The sequence below is a fragment of the Lipotes vexillifer genome, unplaced genomic scaffold, assembly GCF_000442215.2.
Source record: "Lipotes vexillifer unplaced genomic scaffold, Lipotes_vexillifer_v1.1 scaffold518, whole genome shotgun sequence".
NCBI classification, from domain to species: Eukaryota; Metazoa; Chordata; class Mammalia; order Artiodactyla; family Lipotidae; genus Lipotes; species Lipotes vexillifer.
The window spans coordinates 2,860,575-2,885,863 of NW_006780945.1; the positions used below are offsets into that span (position 1 = coordinate 2,860,575).

A 25,289-nucleotide genomic window follows, 5' to 3' on the forward strand; every position below is an offset into this window, starting at 1 on the left:
TGGCTTGGTTTGGGTTTTGCGATGCCTCTTGGGGTCGTTGTCAGGCTGGGGGGATTCTCCAGGGCACCTTGAGGTTCAGGCTTAGTTCCCCAGCGTCTCTGTCGCCCACGCAGAGTGTCCCAAACACAGAATCCACCTCCCAGCCCCTCCGAACTTCCCCCTCGGAGAAAGTACACAGCCCACCCCAGACTCCCCCTGAAATCCCTCCTCCCCCATCTTCCCCGCCCATCAGCCAGGAGTGGAAGAGGCCCCAGCTCGGCCCTCTCTCTCAGCTGGGAGAGCCGCTGCGCTGCTGGGAGGGCTGCTGGGAGAGCTAGGCCTGCAGAGGCTGCCTCACCTGCCTGACGGGTTTGCCCAGGGGCTAGTTCAAGGCGGCCCCCCTTCACTTTCTCTTCCTGGGCACTTTCTATTCCCTGCCTCTTGTTCTGCAGAAAAGCCCTCTGGCCCCTGGGCTCTGTTGGAACAAAGCCTGCAGGGCTGCAGGGGGAAGATTGCCAGGGAGCTGCCCCCTGTCCCGCCTCTGCCCTCCCCCTGCCCCCAGCCTCCCCCCCTCCCCCCAGCACCTCTCACCTGAGCCAGCTTGGCTTCCTTGGGAGACAAAAGCAGGAAGCTAGCCGGCAGGGACAAGAAGGACAGAGCGGTGGCATGGGGACAGGAGAGGGCCGCCTGGAGGACAGCGTGTTCTTACCGGACGCTTGAAGTGACCCAGGGCAGGCGCGTGGGGATCCAGAGGGGGGCGGTACAGAGCTGGGGGGAGGGGCCTCTGAGAAAGCACTGAGCTGCGCCCACCCGGCAGAGGAGGGGTCAGCAAGGGCGGATTGCAGCTGGGTGTCCTCCCTCCAGGCTGGGCAGTGCTGGAAATGCTGGAAGCTTCTAGTCCAGGAGGAGATGACAGCTCCTCTCAGCCCCGAGTGCTGTCCTGTGTGGAATGAGAACTCGGGGTCCCAAGGGCCCCTGCCCCGCCCTTCACATCTCCCTCGGGCTGTGTCCCACGCCCTCCATCCCTCAGCCGCCTTTGCCCTGTGCTGTGGGCAGGATGCTCGTTAGGGGAGGAAGGGGGACAGGAAGGAAGCCAGTGAGGCCCTCTGAGGTCACGGGCGGTGCTGGACGCGGGCTGGGCAATGGGCCGCCACACTCTGGTAGTGAGTCTCTGGCCTGCTGTCCGGCTGCAAGCCTTCACGGGCCTGGAGGATCTTCTGTCTGAAGCTGGGCTCTCAGCTCCTTTCCCCGCAGGCGCCCACCCCCTCACTCCCTGGCTCACTCCCTCGTCCCATAAGCATCTAGGAAGCACCTACTGTGTGCCAGGCCCTGGGGGTACAGGGCTCCAGGTGTCGTGGGGAACAGCAGACAGGGGCCCTGGGGGCAGTGGGAGCCGGTGCTGCAGGGCACCCCAGGGAAGAAGGGGCACAGGACCCTTAGCAGATAGCGCGGGCTCACTCCTCTCACTACGGAGGCGAGCGTCTGTCTCCTGCTCTGGCCCCTGGGGTCAGTAGCCCGTGTGGCCGACTTAACAGGCGGCTGCCCTGAAGTTCCTGTCACCCCAGGAGAGCCAGCAGCGGGGCCAGGTTCTCCTTCCTGTTGGACGCAAAGGTTCCAGATCCTCCTGCAGCCCTGGCCTCCTCTCTGGCCTAGCCTTAAAGCAAATGCAGCTGGGAACCTTTCTGGCATCGTCACATATACCTCTCCTGGAGTGCAGGGGCTCTGGGTGACCTGGCAGAGAATAAGTCAGATCCAGCAGGCCTGGTCAAGATGTACTCCTTGGGCCTCGGCACGTGCAGGTTTCTGGAGCCCCTGGCCGAGGTTGGTTCTGACGTCCAGCACCTCCTGCTGGAGCTCAGGAAGTCAGCCTGGGCGCCTGTTCTGGCTCCCATGCATCCTCTCACCCACTGTGTGCCGTTCGCAGGTGCCCCCGGACCGCCCGGAGTGCCCATCATCGTGCGGTACAGCTCGGCCATTGCCATCCACTGGTCCAGCGGAGACCCCGGCAAAGGCCCCATCACCCGCTACGTCATAGAAGCCAGACCTTCAGGTATGTCCTGCCCGGGCTGAGCCGGCTTGCCCTCGGGAACAGAGTCCCTCCACTTGGGGCACTGATGTCGTCGCGTGAGAAGGGGCTTGTGCTCCCCCAGGTGAAGCTAGAGGTGGCCCCGTGACGAGCGGGAAATGGGACTTGCACCCTTAGTTAAGGAAAACCCAGGAGGCCCCAGAGAACAGCGCTTATCACCAGGTGAGGACCGACTCATGTAGGGGTCATCCAAGAAGCCAGAGAACAGGGCTTCCCTGGTGGCGCAGTGGTTGAGAGTCCGCCTGCCGATTCAGGGGACACGGGTTCGTGCCCCGGTCCGGGAAGATCCCACATGCTGCGGAGCGGCTGGGCCCGTGAGCCATGGCCGCTGAGCCTGCGCGTCCAGAGTCTGTGCTCCGCAACGGGAGAGGCCAAAGTAGTGAGAGGCCCGCATACCGCAAAAAAAAAAAAGAAAAAAGAAAAGAAAATGAGAAACATGATTAAAAAATGGGCAAAAGACTTGAACAAACAACTAAACACCCATGTCCTCCACACGACCCCACTGACGAGTGCCCCACAAGGAGGCTGGCTGTCCCCCGGAGCCCCAGCTGCCTCTTTGAGGCCCGTCGCCGCTATCATGGCTGTCACTGCAGTTCCTATAATGTCTCAGTCTCTCCTCTCAAGCCTGAAATCGAATCACAAGAACTTCCAAAGCCATCAGGAGATGAGCGGTTGATAAGTCGCTGCAGGGGGCTGTTCTCCGAGCTCCTGTTTCACAGTCGAGGTGACACCTGCTCCTGCTTTTCCGGCTCCCCTTACCCCCAGGAGCTCCCCTTACCCCCAGGAGCTCCCAGCCGCGGCCAGCTCCCTCCGTTGCTAGGTTTCTGAGTTAATCAGAGGTGCCAGAGTCAGCGCAGGCTGGAGGCTTGTTCTCGGTATTCCGTGGATCTGTGATTAGGTAACTGAAGTTGAGAAACAAACAAAAAGACTGTGTTGCTCCAGCACGAAGAGCAAATACTAATCAGAGTGGGAAGCCAGCATCTCAGTAGCTAATGCTTCTAATGGGGTGCTGACACATGCCAGCGACGTGGTTAATACCGCGGGTGGCTGAGCGCTAAACATCTCAATAGCAAATAGTTCATTCCAGCGGTTCCAGGAAGCCGCTACCACCCTGTCATTGCCTTAATCTTGGGCTAACAACTGCAGTCACAAATAGCTATTACAGGGCTTCCCTGGTGGCGCAGTGGTTGAGAGTCCGCCTGCCGATGCAGGGGACACGGGTTCGTGCCCCGGTCCGGGAAGGTCCCACATGCCGCGGAGCGGCTTGACCCGTGAGCCATGGCCGCTGAGCCTGCGCGTCCGGAGCCTGTGCTCCGCAACGGGAGAGGCCACAGCAGTGAGAGGCCCGTGTACCGCTAAACAAACAAACAAACAAACAAAAACCAATAGCTATTACGTCCAGCAGCTCAGATCCAACGTGTAGCCGGAAGATACACGCAGCCTTGGCTCCCTCCCCTCTCCAGACGGTCCCTCCCTGGCCCTCGAGGGCCAGCTGCTGACTTGGCTGGGAGACCTCCGCGTGCTTCTCTCAACCAGGGCCTGTGCCTGTTTCTTCCATCCAAGTTGGCCTGCCGGGGCGCCAGGCTCTGGAATGTTGGCCCTGGACTTCAGCCCTGTGGATTTTCCAGCGTTCCCTGGGAGGCCCGGCAGGGGACCTGGTGTTCCAGGTTTGGGGGCCGCGACTCGGCGCACACAGTTGGGGGTCGAGGACTGAGTGTCAGAGGAAGGATGAAGCCAGGACCCCCTGAAGGGCGGGGATTCGGGGTGGCGCCCGAGAGCTGGTGACGGGAACACGAGAGGAATTCCGTGACTCTCCCCCCGGCTGTACATCGTCTTCAGGATGGAATCACGCACGTCCTTGGCTCTGCCTGCATCGCCTGTGCTCCCTCCTGGGCAGAACCAACTAAACATGAGAAGCCAGACACTGCAGACCAGGGAGGGATTCTTTCGGGCCAACTCCCAGGGCTGCAGGCCAGAGACACAGCATGATGTTCCCGCAGCTTCTGGCCTGGCCCCGTCGCCCCAGCTCCACCCTTTGCTCCTGTGTGGGGGAAAACAAGGAGAGTCAGACAGCAGGCCGGAGCCCCCAGCTTCTGGGAGGCAGCGGGGTCCTGGCCGAGCCCACCTGGACACGGTCACGATGGTCAACACCTTCCTGGGCACAGGGAGGGCGTTCAGTGCTGGGACGAATCAGGCATCTCAAGGCTGAAGCACCAGCAGTGCCACTGTGACCTTGGGAGGATGAGCTCAGCTGTCTCCAAGCCTTGTTTTCCTCGTCTGTAACATGGGTACAAGTGTTCTTCCTTCTCACCGTTGCTGCCAGTAAAGCCCTTGGAACCAGGATGCTTGATAAGGAGTGAGTGTCACTGTTTGATCATCATCATTGGTATCATCACCGTGCCTGTCATCAAGGGTGAATGAGACAATTCAAAGTCACAGGAGGAAAATGGATTTGCACCCCAATACTTGTATTTCGGGGCCTGCAGTACTGAAATCGGGGCCTGTGTTTCATGATGCTATGGAAAGGCCAGGGAAGAAAGGTTTGCGCTCACTGATTCGAAAACACTTCAAGTATGCCTGTGCTGGGTGCTGGGCTACAAAGACAGATTAGGCACGATCCCTGCCCTGGAGGAATTTCACAGCCTAGCAGGAGGAAAAGAGACAGTCAACAAAAAGATGTGACGTGTATGAGGCAGGCACCCAAAAACAAATCATTAAGAGGGAAGATGAGGACCCTGGAGCCTTCTAAGGAGAGCAGAAGGCAGACGGGCCGCCACGGCTGCCTTTCAAGCAGAGGAACCCAGACGGGACGGCAGGAAGGTGGCCTCCACAGGTGCCACCACACTCCTGGTCCAACATTCAGAAATGATGATGGAGTTACGGCCACTCCACCGGGCTTCCTGACTTGGGTGGATCTGTAAAAAATAGCGTGGGGAAGGAAACAAACAAAATCCATCCACCCCGGGGAATGACCGAGCTGGGAGCAGCCTGCGGGCCAGAAAGACAGCTCTTAGGCCAAGGAGTTGAGAAGCAGACAAGGAAGGACGTGCTGTGGAAGCTGGTCCAGGCCAGCGGCAGCTGCTCAGGATGGAAGACCTGGGCGCTCAGCCCACCAAGGCCCTTCTGAGACCTCTGGACCCCTGGTCCATGTGAAAACGGGTCCCGTCCAGGGCCCCAGTGGCTTGACACTTTGGTTGCTGAATCAGCCCTGCACTCACGCAAGCAGGGCTCACCCTCTTCCCCAAGCCAGGCCAGCCCCATGGGCCCCACACTGAGCATCTGCGGAGGATGCCACTGGGCCCTGGAGGATGCTGCTGGCCTCTTCTCTTGCATGGGCAGCACGCTCATTCCTTTTGAAGCAGGTGGAAATGAATGATGTCCCAAGAGGACAAGGCCCAGAGAGCCACAGACAAAGGGGGACGGGCCTGAAGGTTAAGTCAGGGGCTCAAAGGATGGGGGTGTAGGGGGAGAGCGGACAGAGTCCCCTCCAGCCCTCACTGGTCCCTCATTCTCCTCAGATCTCCGCTCCCAAACGGAGCCCCATCACATCCAGGCAACTTGACCAGAACCTCACAGGCAACCCCCGTCCCTCCTACAGCGATCGTTAAAAAGTCCTGTTCTTTTTGTCTGATGCCACTACTGTGGGTGTTTTGAATAGGAAGGGGGATCAGAAAAATAGGGGCCTGGTTAAGTAAAGGAAGGCCTACCCCTATGATAACATATTAGGCAGCCTCTTAAAAGCATGCTGACCAGCATGTTTTACGGATCTATAGATCCGTAAAAATCTATAGATTTCTTCTGCGCAAAGTGCTGGGATGGTGAGGCTCCTTCTCTGGATGGTGATATTGGGTTGGGTGTTAAAGGAGTTTCTGCCTATTACACATTTTTTTATTATACATTTTTTAATGTTTTACGGACATTTTAATTAAAAAGAGGGAGTTCCCTGGCGGTCCAGTGGTTAGGACTCAGCGCTCTCACTGCCGGGGCCTGGATTCAATCCCTGGTCAGGGAACTAAGATCCCACAAGCTGTGCGGTGCAGCCTACACAGCTAGAGAGAGAGAGAGACAGAGAGACAGAGACAGAGACAGAGAGAGACAGAGAGAGAGAGAGAGAGAGAGAGAGAAAGAATTAAAAGGTCAGATACTTTTTTTAAAATGTCTCCTGAGGACCTACTAGGTGCCATGCATGGGAGATTCAGTGTCGAAGGGGCAGACCCAAAAGGCCCCAGCATCAGAGCACCAGTTAGGGTCAGGCAGGGCCCCTCCTCACGGGCACCTCCCTCTCTGTGCCCCTGCAGACGAGGGGCTCTGGGACATCCTCATCAAAGACATCCCCAAGGAGGTGACGTCCTACACGTTCAGCATGGACATCCTCAAGCCAGGCGTGAGCTATGACTTCCGGGTCATCGCTGTCAACGACTACGGCTTTGGCACCCCCAGCAGCCCCTCCCAGTCTGTGCCAGGTACTGTGGCCTGCGGGTGATGGGTGAGGGCACCCCACTGAAGAGCCTTGTGCTGGAGTCTGGGGCAGGGATGAAGGAGGAGAGACAGCAGCCCCAGAAGACTGGGGTGGGGACCGCTTCAGTTCTCTAAAGCAGAGAGCCCTGGGCCGGGGCCTGAGTCAGCCTTCGACTCTGGAAGGAGCTGGGGGCCAGGGGTCTTTTGGGTTCCTTTTCAAGGACTCCAGAAGCCCTGGGCAGGGGGCCCAGTGGGCTTGAGGATGAGTCAGCGGGACCAAGATGAGAGTCTCCCTGAGCTTGTCACCCAGGAGATTCAAGGGCACCAGGCCATAAACTGCATGTTTCCGTGGAAACCTCCCCCCAAAACAGAGCCAGCAGCCTGTGAAGCACAGGCCTGAGCAAGCAGCTCCCCGATGGGGCAGGACTCCATCCCTCCCCTTCCTCCTTGCCTTTCTCTTCCCATCGTCTCCGAGCTCACAGAGGACGCCAGTATCGAAACCCATGGCCCCAAATCTAACCACTAACCACTTTTAACACCGAGGCCTCTTCCCTCGAGGCAGGAATATAACTCAAAATGTCTACTCACCAGGCAAGTTTCACCCTTGCCCTGATAGAAACAAATCATGGGAAGTAAGCACTTCAAGATGAAACAGAAGAGCCAGCCCCCGTCGGGCAGCAGCATGGATTAGTACCGGCCAGGTGCAGGGAGCACAGTACTGGGGGCTTTGGAAGAGGGGGAGTCTCCCTGGAGGAGGCTTTCCGAAGACCCACTCATGTCCACCCTCCCAGCTCCCCATGCCTTCTGCTACCAGAAAAAGATTTCTGTCACAACTGAACCTTGGGAGAAACTCTCCCAGGCCCATCACAGGCCAGGCAATCCCCTTTCCAACCACACTGGTGTCTGTCTGTCAAGGTACCCCTGGGCCACGGGTGGCAAGGAAAAATAAGAATGGAAAGACAGCAAACACGCTGCAAGTCCTCCCTCCTGTGTCTTTAGCAGACATCACTAATCAATCCCAGCACTCTTTTACTGATTGGTCAGAGCTGGCCCTTGAGATGAAACAGTCCCTACTGGGTAGAACCTTAGGTAGAACCTTAGGTTCTACCTCATTCAGAGGGCACAGACCCAACTACCCGTGAAGTGTGAGAGCAGGTGGTAGGGTCCCAGCTGGAGCAGGAGGTTTGGAGGCAGGACGGAGCTGAGCGGTCCTGGACCTGACACCCGCTCCATGCTCCAGCCCAGAAAGCCAACCCCTTCTACGAGGAGTGGTGGTTCTTGGTGGTCATCGCGCTCGTCGGCCTCATCTTCATCCTGCTTCTGGTCTTCGTGCTCATCATCCGAGGCCAGAGCAAGAAGTATGCCAAGAAGACAGACTCAGGTGAGCTGGCACCGAGCCCTGCTGGCTGGACGGGACTCTCACTTGGCTCCCTCCCTTTTGGCAAGGGCGGAGTCTTCCCTCTCCTGGAAATGCACTTGCTCTGATGGGGGGAGGGGTGGCGGCAGCCTAGGGTTCCTACCCACAATCTCCATCTCCTATTATAACAAGAGAAGGGGGGCAGCCCAGCCATGGGGGAGGCGGGGAGGCCACCTGGTCTAAAGGGTTGGAGTGAGTGATGGATGTCAATCCCCACCCTCTCCCTTCCCAGGGAACAATCCCAAGTCTGGTGCCCTGGGCCATGGGGAGATGATGAGCTTGGATGAAAGCAGTTTTCCTGCCCTAGAACTCAACAACCGGCGGCTCTCAGTCAAGAACTCCTTCTGCCGAAAGAACGGCCTGTATACCAGGTAGTGGGCTGTCTGCGTGGGGGAGCGGGGGATGGAGGCTTGGGGGCCAGCTGTGCCGAGGGACTGGGGGACTCCTGGGAGGGCCACAGAGCAGGCAGGGCCCTGTCCTGGAGCGGCATCCACCGGGAATGGTCACGAGGAGGACAGAGCCGGGCCCAGGCAGCTCCACAGGGGCTCGGGAGGAGGTCACAAGGAGGTGGGCACAGAGGGTTTGTGCCGAACACAGCAGAATACAAAGCACTTGCACAATTCTGCAAACCACCGACTGCTCTGTGGGGCCAGCCGCTTCTAGTACAGGCCTGAAGCCGTGATAGTTACTGGCCCTAAAGGCGAGATGCGCCCAGCGAAGGTGGGCCAGGCAGGAGTCCCCCCATGACTGCTTACGCCTTAACTTGTCCTCCTTCCAGAAAGAGAGCGCCATCGCAGTGTGGACGCCCTCTCCCCCGGGTACCTACTCATACCTGCTGTAGTTGTAGACAGTTTTCTCCCACCGGCCCCCCAAGTCCACAGGCTCAGCATCATCCTCAAAGGGCAGCCTCTTGAGAGCAGCCAACTAGGGAAGGTCTAGGCTGTCCAGCTCCTGTCTCCTCCTGACACCTCTCCAGCCCCAGGCCCCTCCTAGCCCCACTCGCTGCAGCGGGCCAGGCTGCCTATGTCCAAGGGCAGGGGCAGCTGCTCTGGCTCGTGTGAGCCTCACCTGATTGACCCGGCAGTGTCAGGCTCCCGGGAGCGCAGGAGCCATTGGGGCTGCGGCCCAGGGGCTCCTCTCTCCAGCCTCGGCCCTGTTAACATTCCCGGCTCCTTGGAGGTGCCCGCGGGAGTGGGGGGATTTGCTTCTCCCAGGCACAGCTCACAAAGCTTCCCTCTGTCTGATCCTGGAAGGAAGAGCGACGTGTGTCTTCAGCGGGAGGACAGCGGGAGGGGTGTGCAGGCCGGCCAGCCCCCTCTCATCCGCTGCCAAAGCCAGCTTTCCAAAGAAAGAGCCGTTTGAGGCCGCAGTGGCCGGCCAGGCTCTGGGGCCCTGCCACGTGGAAAAAGAGGACGTTTCACCCACAGCCTGGCCTCGTCTGCCTCTCACGCCCCCGGTGTCCACACACTGCGGCCCCTACCCCGCGGTGTATACACAGAAGCCCGTGGCCCCCAAACCAGCCCCAGGCTCCGGGGGCCTGACCCAATCACAGTGACACATCAGCGCCCACTCAGCCTGCATGTCGCCAGGACTGCATTAGCCTGGCACCCCATTTTCTGCCTCCTGCCACTGTCCTGTTCTGCCTGTGTCTTGTCTGCGTGAGGCTGCTGCTCATTCTACCATCTTACTCTTAGTAGTAGTTTAAGGATGCAGCTTTGTTGATTGGAATAAAATCCATGCAGATACAGTACAAGAGGTTGGAGGTAGCAGGGGGCGTTGCTTGTGACACAGTCCCGGGCCACCAGATTGTTCTCGGAGTGGCATTTCGGCAGCAAACCGCCTCCAGCCCAAGCGGGACAGCTGGGGTTCAGGGCCTCGGTGCCATAAACGCTTGCTGGAGCAGGGTAGGCAGATCGTGGGGGCATCAGGCCCTGGGCAGGGCCCCCTTGTACCCCACCCTGAGAAGACACAAATAGGGCAGAGTCATGGGGGACCCCAGCCACCTGCCCAGGGCCCCTGGGAGCCTGCCAGCCGGCCTCCCCTGCCCCCATCCTGTCCCCCACCCTCTCATGCACCCCACGACAGGCAGAGTGCCCGAGGCGTCCTGTCCTGGCTGTTTGTTCGGATGACTCAGAGCCAATCCCCTGGGAAACGCACAACTTTCTCTAGGGCTGATTTTTCAAAGTAGGGTGTGGCTTAGCCTATCTCTGGTCTCTGAGCAGATGTGGAGGGAGGGAGGCCGTGAGTCTCCTTTTTTTCCCTAATCCTCTGTGTTAACTCTCAGAAGCTCACTTTGTGAGTTTAAGAGTCACATGGGGAGTTTGTCTGCAGGGCAGGTGTCCAGACCTCACCCGAGATTGAGATTCCGATTCAGGAGGTCTCAGTGGCGCCCAGAATTGCTTTGCAACATTCACTGCCAAGCGCTCCCAGTGCCTGGGGCCTTAGGGTCAAGGTTCTCCTTCCCCGAGCCCCCCATTTCCCTGAGCTGGTTTGGGAGGCTTGTCCTAGGCCTTCAAGACCTGGAGCGCTCCCAGCCCCAGGCAGGGCCTCCCCGCCAAGGCCCTCGTCTGCAAGGCCCAGGCCTGCCGGACGAGCAGACCCGGGAAGGAGGAACACAGGACGGACGCGTCTGAGGGCCTCCAGGCTCCCCTGCGCCTCCCGGGCTGCACGAGGCTGCTGTGAGTGAGGCCGGGTCTCAGCTCTGCCCCACCCCGCTCCCACTCCCTAGGTCTCCTCCTAGGCCCAGCCCGGGCAGCCTCCACTACTCCGACGAGGACGTCGCCAAGTACAATGACCTCATCCCAGCCGAGAGCAGCAGCCTGACCGAGAAGCCCTCGGAAATCTCTGACTCTCAGGTGAGGAGGGCCAGGTGCCCCGGAGCGGGAGGTGAGGCAGCCCACCCCAGAGTGTGAACCTGCCCATCACTTCCTTCCCTCCTTTCCTTTACGGGCCAGAAAAAACAAGGGGCCCCAGGAAACTGTCCAGAAGGTGTGTGTAGGCCAGCTGTCACCTCCCAAGCTCTGCTCAGAGTTTGCACCCTGGGCTAGTGGGGTCTCTGGAACTCCCAGGAGCATGGCCCTCTGGATTTGCAAGGGTCACCCCACATGCTCTGTCCCTCAGTAGCTCCGGGCTGCAAAGGAGCATGAAGACGAGGAGAGCAAGGTTGGCACAGCAGCCCTGCTTTGCCAGAGCCCAGAGAACCACTGAACTTAGCTAGTTGGGGTCAGAATGAGCCCCAGAAATGGGGGGCTGGGTGCCCTGGACCCCCCAAGGATGGAAAGCAGTGTAGACCGTTAAAGCGTTATTTAAGCTTTGGAGGTTCAGACCTGAGCTGGATCCTGGCTCTGCTGCCTAGGAGCCACGGGCGTCATGGGTGTGCTGAGTAACGTCTTGGATCCTCCGTCTCTCTATCTGTAGAATGGGCTCATGGGGTTGTGGGGAGGAGTTGCCGAGATTACATTCCATAAATGCCAGCTCTTAATATTGAAAAGGGGATGGTGCCTTTGGGAGGTCCAGAGCTTTAGAGAGGCTGCCATTAGGTGGCCATACGGGGACACTGCCCCCGACTTTAGGGAGAGGGGATTGAGTGCGTTCCAGCGAAGTGATGTGACAGCCTCTTACCCCAGCCCTCTCGGCCTTGGCCAAGCCTGGTGGTTGCCGAGGAAGGGGCAGCGAAAGGCTACTGTGTCCCACGCCCTGGACCTTTCTGCCCGGTCCTGGGAGAGGATGAGAAGGAAGAGGTGCCAGCAGGGAGCGGGGCTGCTGGCCGGGCGGGATGTGCCAGCAAGCCTGGGATCCAGTCGCAGCCCCGTGAACCGGGGGCCTCTTGCTCACTGCTGTTTTGTTCAGCCAGGGTTACTGTTGGGCTTGGCAGAGCCAGGGAGGCTGGAGCCGACACCCCAGCTCAGAGCTGGCAGGGCCAGAGACCCCAGCTTAGCCTGGGTTACAAGGGGACTCACATGATTCAGGTTATGGCATCCTGTTATGCGTATTTAACTCTTTGCAGCCACATCCGTACTGGGGACTTCTCCCCAAAGATGGTGATGAGCATTTGGCTTGTAGGTACCCAAGGTAAAATTCAAAAAGATAAAGGGATCTCCTGTGCCCGTGGGGTGGTAACAAAGGGCTACTTGAGCCCCACTCCTGTCTGTGGAGAGAGCGGCATGGTGCCTGGTGGAAGGGTTGCTCTGCTCAGCCCCCCTTGACCGTCTGCAGACGGCATTATTATCCACCCTCATCAGCTGAGCCCCGACCTTTCAGAGAGTAAGCCACCTGAGTGCAGACGATACTGCCCGATGTCTCCGGAGCTTTCTGTGGCCGTCCCTGCAAGAGTCTGGAGGACCTTCACATGGGATACAGAGCTGGTCCCTGAGGCCATGCCAGGGTCCCCCAGCCTTGAAGAGGTTTCTGGGAGAAGAATTCCCATCCCAGGAGCACCCCTGCTTCAGCAGTTACCCCAGGGCGGCACAGTACCCGGAATCCTCCATTTAGCTATTGGTCTTGTTTGTTCAGAACAAGCCCATCGCTTGAACACTGTTTCCATAGCATCCTGGAACCAACCACCCCTTCGGGGAGCACATACCCTAGAGAAAGGAGGCTTCCTGGTTCCAGAATGCCCAAACCGAGGACCATAGCCCAGGCCTGGAGTTCCACCTGCAGCGTTTGGGATGGTTCTGGATTTGATTTGGGGCTGGGTTGAGTTGAGTTGGGTTTATGTACTCTGAAAGCTAAGTTGCATAAGAGCAGGGACTCGTGACAGTTCTGATCGCTGCTGTGTCCCCAGCGTCCTGCACGGCACTGGCATGTGGGCTCCCTGGGCGTATGTGTTGAAAGCGTGAGAGGGTCACTGGGAAAGGTAGTCAGGTTGAACAGACTCAAAACCGTATATGGTTAGCGGGTTACAGAAACAAAGATTCGTGGAATAACCAGCGTCAGATCTCAGACATTCAAAGAGTCTCTTCAAAGTTAACGCGGGTGACAGAAGCCAGCCACCCCTCACCCCACCCGTTGGGCCACACTCAGCCTCCCAAGTGCCTCGCCACGGTGTATCTTCACACTGACGCTCCAAGGCAGACCTTAGTGTCATCTTTTTTGTACAGATGGGGAAACTGAGGCTGGGAGAGCTTAAGTGAGTCGGCTCAGGTCCAAAAGTGCAAACCCAGGCTTCCAGATTGTAGAGCCAGATGCTACACACAGGCCTTAGGATGTCAGAACCCGGATCAGCCCCTCGGTCCTACCCCTGTCGTGAAGCCAGTGACGTTGCCCTCATGGCAGACCTTTCTGGAAAGACCTTCAGAACTAGCTGATGAAACAGTCTTGAGGATAAGCAACTGGATTTTCTAAAAATTAAATAAACCCCAGCCTATCTTTAAAAGATAAAGACAGGGCTTCCCTGGTGGCGCAGTGGTTGAGAGTCCGCCTGCCAAAGCAGGGGACGCGGGTTCGTGCCCCGGTCCGGGAAGATCCGACGTGCCACGGAGCGGCAGGGCCCGTGAGCCATGGCCGCTGAGCCTGCGCCTCTGGAGCCTGTGCTCCGCAACGGGAGAGGCCACAACAGGGAGAGGCCCGCGTACCGCAAAAAAAAAAAAAAAAAAAAGATAAAGACTGACACTCAGAGGAACGTGCTACAGGCACTAAAATTTTCCCCAAGACAGAACCTAGCAGCTTTGGACAATGGATCGCCGCAGTGATTCTCCAGCCGCTTCTGAGGCTGCTCTGAAGGGGGACACTCGTTTGAAAATCCGCAGCACTTGGTTGTGGTTGACGTGTGACCCTGGACTTGAATCCCAGCCCACCCTCTACTGACCCTGGGACGGGGGTGGGGGATATCCTTCAAGCCCTCACCCACACAGCACAGTAGGACCGTCTATCCAAGGGGCGGTTACAGGAGTACGTTAGGTGAGATGGAGTCGGGCCTGTGCAGTGCCAGGTTCATCACAGGGGCCCTAGAAAAGGCAACCAGGATCACGTGGGTTATTTGTTCTAGAATTGTTCTTGAAAACCAGGCAGTTGGCTTTAGGGTCACGGCAGGTCGTATAGGATCCAGGAGGCTACTGTCAGAGCATTAGCGTCCTCGATATGAAAGTGAAAGGGCCCGGGAGGACCCTGAGAGGTTCAGCCATCAGTCACCCGTGTGCCCCCAGCCCCAGGGCACTGGTACGTTGTGCATTGTTAAATGGTGACAGTTCCCTGGCGGTCCAGTGGTTAGGACTCAGCCCTTTCACTGCTGGGGCCCTGGTTCAGTCCCTGGTCAGGGAACTAGGATCCCACAAGCAGTGTGGTGTGACCCAAAAAAAACAAAAAGTTGAATTGCTTCTATTACCTGTTGGTAAAGAGCCACCTCCCTGAGCCCCTAAGTGTCACCGGGAGGACCCCAAGAAGCATGCTCGGTGATTCTGCAGCTACAGGTGGGGTCATGCCTGGTTCAGCCAGGGCCACTCCTCTGTGCCTCTGTGGGTCAGATCGAAGTTCCCGCCTAAGCAGCTCAGGAGGCCTGGGTGTCAGCATTTGCCCGTGGCTGTGAGGGCCGCTGCAGCGAGTACAGGGGGCATGCAGACCGTGACTTCTCAACACTCACTGTGAGGGCCAGGAGGTGATGGAGACGCAGTCCTGCCTCCCAGGGGCTCCCTGTGGGCTGGAGGGGACAGACTGGGGACAGAGCAGCTGGCCTCGCTCTGACGCTCCTGGGGCTGCTCACTCGCCCCCCCCGCCCCCCTACCGAGAAGCAGCTGGACTGCACATCAGTGTCTGGAATGTACAGCATCCACCGTCACGACTTTCAACTCGGGGCTCACGGTGGACGCCCTGTTAGCCCTGCCCGTGTCAGTTTTTGCAAGGGCACATCCCTGAGGGCTGCAGCCACACAGCCAGCCCCTCAGGCTAGCTGTCTTTGGGAAGTCCCCAACCCGCCCTGATCCCCGGAGAGTAAATTTTGCCTATGCCACCTGGCTGGTATTCTAAGTCAGACCACCCAAAAGTCACTCTCCAAAATTGGAGGAAATTTGCCCAGCCATTTTCCTGTGATATGGTAATAAACACAAAGTCGAGTCGAGGTTTCTTATAAACAAACACACATGATACAACGTGGGAGAGGCCATAACAGGGCTGTGGGTGGAGGCAGAGGAGGGAGGGGCTAGCTCCCTTCAGGCGGCATGGGGTGGGGGCTGGCGTCTGCGCCTCGAGGGGCACAGGAGAAGGGGGGTCCAGGCAGGGGGACCCACAAAGGCTGAGGCTGGTTTGGTGGAACTTCTAAAAAGGAAGTATGGCCACTGTCCTCCTTCATTTCAAAGTCAGAGCCCCCACTGGGTAGAAAAATCACATAGTTATAGCACGCAAGTAAATCTCAGTGGGAAAGGAATTCCAGGCCAATGGCAAGTCTCTTCTAATGGATACTCAGTTCTTTGTGATGTCTGGGCAGCCCCTTTAAGCTCATTATAATGAAATTGAACCTATGAGAGAAAGGAAATATATAGGCCATATTAGATTTTATACACTGTTTACTGAGCACCCCATCAGAAGAGTGAACCTTTTCGAAGACCTTACCAGGAGCCAGGAATGGCTCTAAGAATTGTTCGAGAATGGTACCACTTAACCTACGAGCCCTCTGGGAGGCCTGGTGGTGTTAGTGGCCACACACAGGTTGGGCCCCGCGTGACACCTGGCAGGGGTAACCTGGCAGGGGTAAGGAGCCCAGAGCCCCGGAGAAAAATGTGCCTCAAGGAGGCATCTCCCACCCCCACCCCACCTCTAACCCCCGGGAGGCAGCAGCCCCTGCAGGCTGCTGGCATCTGAGGTGACAGACTCCCGTCCAGGCTTAAGGCTAGACTCCGAGCCGGGAGCCTCTGGACCACAGGCTGGGGAGGGGCTCCAGCTCCCAGTCTCCCAAGGAGCTGCACAGGGTGACCTGTCACCTGGGGCAACGCGTTCCTGCTGGAATTCTTGAGATTCAACAAGGTAAGGGCACCCTGCCCCGCCCTGGGCTCTCAACACCGGTCCCCAAGCCCAGGACAGCACCCGCCCTGTCGCCTGCTGAGTCTGATACAACAGTCCCTCCTTCTAGAAAGGAACAGAAAAGCTAAAGGCTTTCCATTGCCCCCTCTCTTTTGTCTCCGTCCTTTCTCCGGGGTCCTCCCTCCCGCTGGTCCCCACGCGGCTCACTCCCACCGCCAGGCCTGCTGTCTGCGCTCCCTCCTCCCCAGACCTTGGTGATTGCTGATGGAGTGGCTTTGAGTTGCTGTTAAGAGGCCGGGGAGCTGAAGCAGTCACCTGATTGCTGGCAGCCTGGAGGGACTGCCTGTGAAAGGCCCTCTTTGTGCTGGGCCGGTGACTGGGAAGCTGCATTCAATTACCGAAGGCCGGGCGAGAGTTGAAAGCCGGAGTGGGAGCCCCTGGTCCCCTCTCGCTTTCTTTCTTCTCTTCTCACCCCCCACCCCCATCCAGAAAAGAAACAGATGTTCTGGGAGGTGGAGGCGGAGAGGAGCACGGTGCCGAGACCCCATCCTTTGGCACTGGAGAGCTGGGGGAGGGGCAGGCCAGACTGTAGCCCACACCCCTCCCCCAGCACAGCCTCCCAGCTCCTCCTCTGGCTTTCCCATCCCCATTGGGACTGCTGCCCCACAGAGCGTCTGGCTCACAGTAGGTGCTCAACAGAGGACAGGAGATGATTTGGATGAATGGGCTTTGGTCTGGGCCCCCAGGAGGGCCAAGGAGGCCCATTCCCTACCTACTAGTCATCCTTGAGGGCTGGGGTTTTGTGGGGAAGCAGGAGCCATACATTCTTTTCCTTTCCCAGCCGAGCACTGAGTCAGCCTCCCCCATCCCATGGCCCCTTCTGATCCCTCCTCGGGGGGCTTCGAGGCCCCATCTCTCCCAGACACCCCCTCACTTTCTCCCTAATAATACCTTTACACTATTCTCTCATACATTAGCTCACTTCATCCTGTGAACTGCGGGATCTACCCATTTTACAGACAAGGATACTGAGGCTGAGAGAGGCTAAGTGATGGGCCCAAGCTTACACCGTGCCCCCACCCCCTCTCACCCCGGAGACTCATTCACTCCAGGCCCGCGGTGATTTGGGGGTTTCTCCTCAATACTGGGGCCTGGGGCTGGCCAAAGTTCTAGAACCGCTAGCAATGATTCCGGCCAGTTGGTAGGTGCCCTCCCAGAGAGACCTAACCTGTAGGGAAAACTGTTGGGCGCCCCTCTCGCCCCCCATACTCTCAGACCCTCACTGCTCCTGGACCGGAGGGACCCCAGCCTCGTCCTCCACAGCTCGCTCAGACTTTTCCTGCCCCTGGGCCAGCCTCACCACAGCCCCAGGCATCAGGTGCCCACCCCTCCGCCCCTCCCCTGGGCTCCTGGCATATGGAGCCCTCCAGTCTGCGCAGCCCCTTTGTTCCCTCCTGGGCCGGCAGCTGGGCCCTAGGCAAAGAAAGGGCTTGTGTTGTGTCGCTCTGCATCACGGGAAGAAGGGTGAGGGACTTTCCATTGTCTTGGGCAACCGGCTCTGCCTGCCAAGGCGATCGTGTCCTGGGGGTGTCTGCTGGGGGCGGTGGGGACTGTGGAAGGGCGGGGGTGGGGGGAGGAGGGGAGGGGCCGGGGACATAAATTAGCAGATCAACCAGGGAGCAATTAATCCCCACGGGAGGGTAGAGGGCCTCTCCTTCCTGTCTCCTGACCTCCAGGCAGGAGTATGGGAGTTCAGAGCATGCGTGGGCTTTGGAAAATCAGGCAGATCTGCGTTCGAGTCCAACTCATCATTTCCTTGAGCAAAACCCTCAGCCTCTCATCAGCACTCAAGTAGTGTAGCAGCTACAGCGCAGAGGTGTGAAATTTAAATGCGAGAATGCAAGTCAGCGCTTCCTGCTGTCTGGCAAGGAGCCCGCTCCAGAGTTAGTATCATTTTAGTTCTTTGCATTTGTACCTATTTCTCTTGAAGGTTTAGATGCCATAAAGAACTTTGAGTTCCTGAAAACAAGTGCACATTACCTTTCCCACAGCTCAGACCTTCTGGGCAAGGTCAACTCCCCGTTCTCTTTACCTGTGAAGCAAAACACAGGTGATCATTCCAGACTCGTTTGTATTGGGCTCACTGGGCTACAGGGTTTTTCCAACGTATGTTTTACTTGATAAAATTAACCTACTGCCTCCAAGCACGTATTCTCTGGGCAGAGACGAGGCAACCCGAGCGTGGTCTTCTGAACCATATTCACTGAGAGTGTACTCTTCACTAAAATCAGTGCAGGTCTTCCAGAGAGTTCTCAGGGCCTTCCCATCTGTTGTCTTACTAGTTCTCAAAACATCTCTGGGAGCTTGGGATGGGGGAAGGGGTGCATGGTATTTTTAGCTCCGCAGTTCGGAGCCAACCCAGACTGACTCCTGTGCTGATTTAGAACACGTGCCAAGGATACCAAAGTATCACCGTGTTGAGGGCAATTTAATTTTTTTTCTGTTTCTCCCCGAAAGCCTCAGGGTGGTCATCGTGTGAAAATTCTGAACTTCTGTTGATATTTTTCTCTTGCTGCTTTTATAACCGAGTGTTGCTTTTATTTTGGATCACACACGGGTGAGCATCACCCTTTGTTCAGTGCCAGGAGCCCCTAAAGGTCTTCTGATCTGGTCCCGGCTTTGTCCCCAGTCACAGTAAGTCAGAGGCTGGGTCCGGATTAGAACTCAGTATATCACGTATGAACCTCTGTTTTAAAATGTAGGTTTGTTATTATTCGGGTGTGATGAGGCCAGCAGATCAGGAGATGACCGCCAATGAAAAGATAGTTATTCACAGTTCCCAAGAAGAGGGGACACACCAGGCCAGGTGGGACCACACAGGGAGACACCAGGTTTGGTCAGGAGCCGGAGGACGCAGGCAGGAGCCTTCATTGTGGTTCCCACAGGAAAGGCATGGCGGGGCAAGCAGGCTTAGGCTAGTTTGAATAAATTCAGGGGGCCCTAGCGGGTAGGGGCTGCCCCTAGTTGTCTGGTACCTGCCCCTGGGGTGATTAGGGACAGGGAATGATGGATCCGGGTCAGTGTGTAAGAGCCCATTAGAGGAGGTGGTATAGGCGTGGACTCTGGGTATGAAAGGCAGCTTTACTCTCTCCGGGAACTGGCTAGTCCTGGGGGTGGGGGGTGGGGGGTGGGGGGCAGTCGTCCCAGGGTCAGCAAAGGCCCCAGATATCAAAGCATCAGAAATACAGAAAGTGAAAAGACATGATGAATTCAACGTCGAAAAGAAAACATTATGCTAAATGAAAGAAGCCAGACACCAAAGCCACCTGTGGTGTGATTCCCTTTTTATGCATATCCAGAATGGATCAGTCCATGGAGACGGAAAGTGGACTGGTGTTTGCCAGGGGTAGGGGTCAGGGGGAGGCTGGGGAGGAAGGAGAGAGGAGCGACTGCTCCGTGGGTACAAGGTTTTCCCCTTGGGTGATGATGAAGATGTGGACTGAGAAGACGTGATGGTCGCACAACGCTGCGAATGTACCGAATGCCAGTGAATCGTATGCTTGACAGTGGTTAACCTTATGTTATGTGAATTTCACTTCGATTTTTCGTAAGAGGTTAGCACTCAGGTCTTCCGGTTCCCATGGTGGGTCCTCAGGCTCTGTGCCAGCCCTGGGGTAGAGGCTTCATACACATCATGAGCTCTGAAGGTACATAAGAAGGCGGGCGTTATACCCCCTTGGCAGAGAGGGGGCTGAGATGCCCACAGTTCAGGGCTCGGAAGTGGCCGAGCAGAGATTCAGGTCAGAGTGTTCTGTGCCTGTCAGCCCTGTCCTCGGGGGCCACTGACACCCCGATTCTCTGCCCTCCCAGGGAAGCGACAGCGAGTACGAGGTCGACCCGAGCCCCCAGAAGGCCCACTCTTTTGTCAACCACTACATCAGTGACCCCACCTATTACAACTCGTGGAGGCGGCAGCAGAAGGGGATCTCGCGGGCCCAGGCCTACAGCTACACGGAGAGCGACCCGGGCGAGCCAGACCCCACCGCCCTGTCCAACGGTAGCAGCGCCCAGCAGGGCAGCCTCTTTCGGCCCAAGGCCAGTCGGACCCCAACGCCCCAAAACCCCCCGAACCCCCCGAGTCAGCAGAGCACCCTCTACCGTCCCCCCAGCAGCCTCGCCCCTGGCTCCCGGGCTCCTATAGCAGGATTTTCATCATTTGTTTGATGTCATCCTCGTTGTAGGAAGAGGAAAAAGAAAGAAAACACAGCACCAAACTCCCCTTCCGCCCCTCCTCGCACTGCCTGCCAGAAAACAGAAACACCAAGAAACCAAGTCAACTTTTCACCTCCTGAGTTTATTTTTCCAGAGATTCCAGGGCCAGCAAAGCCGGTGTTGAGAAGGATGGAGAAAAACCACGAGAGGACGTGTGTGGCTTCGAGACTGTGGGGTTTGCTGCTCCTTCGGGGGGCTGAGCAGAGTAGGGGGGCTGGCTGCGGTGGACACGAGTGGGTTGGGCCCCTGGAGAGAGAGGGAGGGAGGGAGGGAGGGAGGGAGGGAAGGCAAAGCCTGGAGGGCTGTAAGGCGGGCGTGGCTGGCGGTGGTGAAGAAACTTCTGGACGTCCAGCCGGCTGCTCCCTTCCGCCATGTGCTGGAGCCCTGGGCCTGCTGCTGCCTGGTGCTGCGCCGGGATGGGCATCCCTGGGGGCAAAGCTCCCCTCCCCCCTGCACCCACACTCCCACCCCACCCTGTGCAGCCCTGCTTCTCACCCTCCACTACCCCCCTCCCTGTTCAATGTCCCCACCAAGCATTTGGTTTATTTAGAAAAACGAACCCAGCAGAAGGATGAGAATTTGCCTAGCTATAGCTCCTTTGCCCCAACAGACTTCCTCTGTTGTGAACCCAAGGAAGCGGGCCCCTGGGGGGGTGGGGAGAGGTCCCCCTCCACTGAACCCAGCCATCCCTTTCCTTGAATTCACTTTCCTGAGCACAGACTAGGAGAGGTGAACTTGGGGAACAGAGATGGGGGCGCTGGCCCGGCATCACTGGGATAACTGGGCATAAGACAGAAGTTAGGACCGGAAGGAGGAAGCTTGGACTTTTCCTTTTCTTCCAGTTCAGGTACCACCTGACCCCCTTCTTAAAGGGAGAGGGAAAAGGGAATTACAGAGACAAGGAAATTCAGCTTCTGTGGGGCTGAGGGGCTAAACGGGGGTGAGGCATCGCCGTGGCAGACACGCCCCTCTCCCTGGATAGACACCTTCTCTCACACACACACACACACACACACACACACACACACACACACACACACAGAGGCAAGGAAAAGGGTCCAGAGATCCTCTCCAAGAGGAATCCCTTTGGGTCCTCCTAGCTAGCAGGACACTCATTTTCAGATCTGTGTCCCTCATTCTCAACCCATAGCCCTCTGTGTCTAAGACCCCCGCCTCCTAAGTCCAGGGGCCCAGAGGGGCGGGGCCAAGTCTCCGGTCCTGAGGCTGGATCTCCCAGCACCCGATTTACAAGTCAAAGACCATCCCAACCCCCTTTAATGTCTTCCAGACTCGGCTCAGCCTGCCAGAGCTCAGAGCGAGGAGGGGCCCCGTGCAAACTGAACACAAGCTTACAAGATGCGCAGCCAGGCTGACCGGGAGGAGCAGGTCAGATGGGACCAAGGGGCAATTATAGCTGATGGGAGACAGAGCTTTAAAAAGCTCCTTCTGGCGGCCTGCATCTTCCCATCAACTCAGACCTTCCGGAGGCAGGAGTTTAAGGGGGAGCCTTTCCAACTAGTGCCCTGGGTGCCCACCGGCCCTGCAAAGCAGCCCATCCCCCAGGGTCGGGGACGGGCCCCTGCCTCTGGGAGAGGGGATGGCCCGGCTGGGGCACATTTAGTGCATCTTGGGGCCCCTTAGTGGCGCAGGGCTCCCTGGAGGCGCCAAGCGTGGGCACTGCTGCCCTGCCTGGGAGGAGGTGATGCCCCATTTTGAGGGGTAAGGAGAACAACGGAGGATTTGGGAAACAAGCCAAGGAAGGAGTGGGCCTATACCCCTCCCCACCGCCCCGAATCAGGTTCCTGGGGTGGAAGCAGGGCCAGGGGCCTGAGGAAAGGGCACACCCAGCTCTGGGCTCCCAGGCACTGGGATCCCCCCGAAACGTGATGGGGAGAAGTTGGAAGATGGCTCCGTAGACGGGCTGACCCGGCTCCGAGGTCCAAACAGCAGCTTCTCCACTAAGGGGTTCTATGCACAGTCTCTCCCCTGAAGGAGGACACAGACCTGAGGTTCTGCCCCTGTACACATCTGGCGTCTCCCTAGGGGAAGATGCACAGCTGCGGGGCATGTGATGCTGCTGCTGCTTTCTCTTTCCTTACCTCTCTCTCCCCTCACCACCGCCCCCCCAAACAGTCTCATCCTTTTCTCTATCTGCTGTGTGTTGAACCATTGAAAGCCCTTCCCGGTTCGGTTCTTGTTGCGTAGCCCAGGGAGGGATGTGGGAGGAGGAAGCAGGGGTCAGTAGAAACGCTCTGTACGCGTGTATATATTTCACGAGGCCAAATTCCCTTTGCCTTCTGTGAATCACCTTGTGCATTAAGATGCTTGCCCTCCCCTCCCCACGTGCTCCTTCACACCCATGCTGACACACACACACACCTGGGCTCGTGCACACACACGCCGATATACACAGAATGCACAGCGTCCGTGTGTCCGCAGCCCCCTCGGAGGGCTGACGTCGTCTCCTGTGCGGGGCCCAGGCAGCCTGAGTCACTCCCACACGTGGGGCGGGCTGGGTTCTGTTGTCTGAAAGGGCAGAACTCTTAGAGGAGCTGGGAAGGCGGGCCGGGCAGAGGTGAAAGTCCCAGCCTCAGTCCATCCCCACCCACCTGAAATGGGGCCTCCACTGCCCCAGCCACATCTGGAAGCCCAGGTCCCCAGCTGTGGACCTCTGGATTTCTAAGAGGACAGCTCTTTGCTCTTGTTTACATACCTGCTGGGGCAGCGGAGGCTCCCGACCCCCATCCAGACGCCTGGCTGCTTTGGAAAGGTGCGTGGGCACGGCCCACGGGTCACAGGGAGCCTCCCTGACCTTTGGTTTCTTGGGCCAGTGATGCCAGGACCCGTGTTTGTGTGACACCACCTGAAGCGGGTTCACATCAGGACACTCGCTCGCTGGCTCCTTTGGCTTTGCCTCGCTGTGCCCTCGGGAAATCTGGTGTTGCACCCCGCAGCTCACACTTGGCACACCAGGGCTGCCTTTGCCCTCCTGGCCACACCCTCCTGTGTTCACATCAGCTCCACACCCAGGCTGCCAAGGTGAACCAAAAAGCTGCTCCAGGCTCCAGAAGCACCTTCCTCCCAGGGCTCCAGGGAGTTTGCAAACACAGGCTGCCTCTTCTCCAATCACCCCACCTGGCACTGCCGTGATTCAGAGGAAACAGGGATGCTGCCGGCTGCCCCGCCCTGCGCACGCTGGCTGGAGGCCTTCTGTCTGTCCACACCTCCCTGGGCAGAGCTTTTAAAGGTGCCAGAGCCTCCCTAAAGCCCACTCTGGGCAGAGGCTTCCCTTACCTTCCCATGGTGCACATCTGAAGGTGCCCACACTTGGTGAGGGGCTGGAGGGGGAGGGGGGGACCATCTGAAGAGCAGCCGCCTGCCCCTGAGTGCCCCTGTGTGGTCATGGGCAGCGGCAACCCTGACCACCACCTGAGCACAGGTGCCCTCCTGGGACCAACCCCCTTCTCTTTGTTTCTGTTAGAATAACCAAAAGCATTTAAATGTGTTACCTTCTTTTACGCATATAGACTCCAAGAACAAAAACCAACACAAATCTTTATTTTTTTGATTTAAAAGATACAATGAAAAATTATGGGGAGAGTATTCATTATGGCAGGTGTCTGTCTGTAAGAAAAAATATATACATATGTCATATAGCTTGTTAGCAGGTTTATTTTTTGAATGAAAGGTAACAAAAAAATTGATTTGAAATATATACCACGAGAAGTCCCATGTCCCGTCAAACTGGTCAGTATTTTATAAATAAACTTGTTTTTTTTTGGAGTCCTGAAGTGACGTTGATTATTCTCCTCTCTGGGGGATAAATGCGGATTCCCCAGCCCCACATTGCTGTCAAGTAATCTGGTCCCCAAACACCCTTTCTAGCCTTTCTGTGGTGTTGCAGAGTCAAGGGTTCAAGTTTTTCTGCTTTCTTAATTCACAGGTGAGTGAACATCTGTGCCTTCAAGTGAAATGCACTGTTTTATTTATTTTACACTTTTAAGAGAAGAGCTTCTCAGATTACGCCCAATTAGAGGCAAAATGGTAATGATTAATAATAATAGTAATAGCAATAGCTAACGCTTGTATGGCATTCACCCTGTGCCGGGCACTGTTCTAATCACTTTACATTGATTAACCCGTGGCATGCTTGTGCCCACCCCTTAGGAGGGAAACTGGATCAGGGAGAATGTAAGTGGCTTGCCCCTGAGAATTAGAAAAGCCAGGATTTGTTCTAAAGCAGTCTGGCTCTAGAGACAAATGCTGCCTCTCCTATGTGTGAAGGCAAGTTTCTTGCCCGTTTTCACTTTAATTTCGACAAAGCCAGCACCTCAGGCCCTAGTGACCTTGATGTAATAAGAACCACCCTGGCATTTGGTGGATCTAACATAGTTAATCCACCCAGATTTAGAATTAGGGCTGGAATCGCTGAATTTCTGAGTACACTGGCGTTAGAATAGACCACGCTTACCTCCCAATAATTAAGTCAGATGGATTCAAATGACAGAGAGTGAAGGAAAAATAATTTTAATAGTACATGTAAAGCCATTCAATTTTACACAGTACACTTATTTTATATAGTCTACATTGTTTAATGCATATTAGACATTTATTCATACGGAGGCCATTCAATTAATCAGAACATAATTAAAGCAGGGAATTTAAAATACCTTTTATGTACACACCTTGTCCACTTTATTTTTACTTAAAACTCACAAATGTAAATTCATCCACCAATCCGTTCATGTTGGTTACAGCATTTTTCCTTTTTTTTTTTTTTTTTTGAGAATGGGCTCATTGTGTAGAGTTCTGGTCTTTCTTACACATCTATAATATATCATCAGTGAACTCCAGTTTCTATCTCTTTAAGGCAAAAATATACAGAAATTTTGAAGTGGAGACTTGCGGCTTCTGGCATGTGAGGAGCTTGGAAGGTGCCAGTCCGTCCTAAGAATGGGTGGGAAACTAAGCAAATGGAAAAATCAACACCTCTTCTTAGATCCATAGAGAAGAGAAGTCACAGGACCAACTGCTGCCCCTAAAATTAGGTGAATACAGAGAATCTCCACTTACCAGAGTAGAAATGATGGGTTGGTATAAGAGCAGAATCCTAGATTTTATTACTCT

The 25,289-nt window shown here is 56.7% G+C and overlaps 1 protein-coding gene across 1 annotated transcript in view; it reads left to right on the top strand.

Annotated features, from left to right (window-relative positions):
- The window catches only part of SDK2 (sidekick cell adhesion molecule 2), a 266,728-nt gene extending 246,614 nt beyond the window's left edge, over positions 1-20,114 (top strand). Inside the window, exons 40-45 of the mRNA XM_007454389.1 lie at positions 1,904-2,029; positions 6,364-6,528; positions 7,764-7,904; positions 8,173-8,311; positions 10,669-10,795; positions 19,761-20,114. Coding sequence (XP_007454451.1) covers positions 1,904-2,029; positions 6,364-6,528; positions 7,764-7,904; positions 8,173-8,311; positions 10,669-10,795; positions 19,761-20,114 — 1,052 coding nt within the window. The remainder of the gene's footprint in view (positions 1-1,903; positions 2,030-6,363; positions 6,529-7,763; positions 7,905-8,172; positions 8,312-10,668; positions 10,796-19,760) is intronic.
- The last annotated feature ends 5,175 nt before the right edge of the window (positions 20,115-25,289 follow it).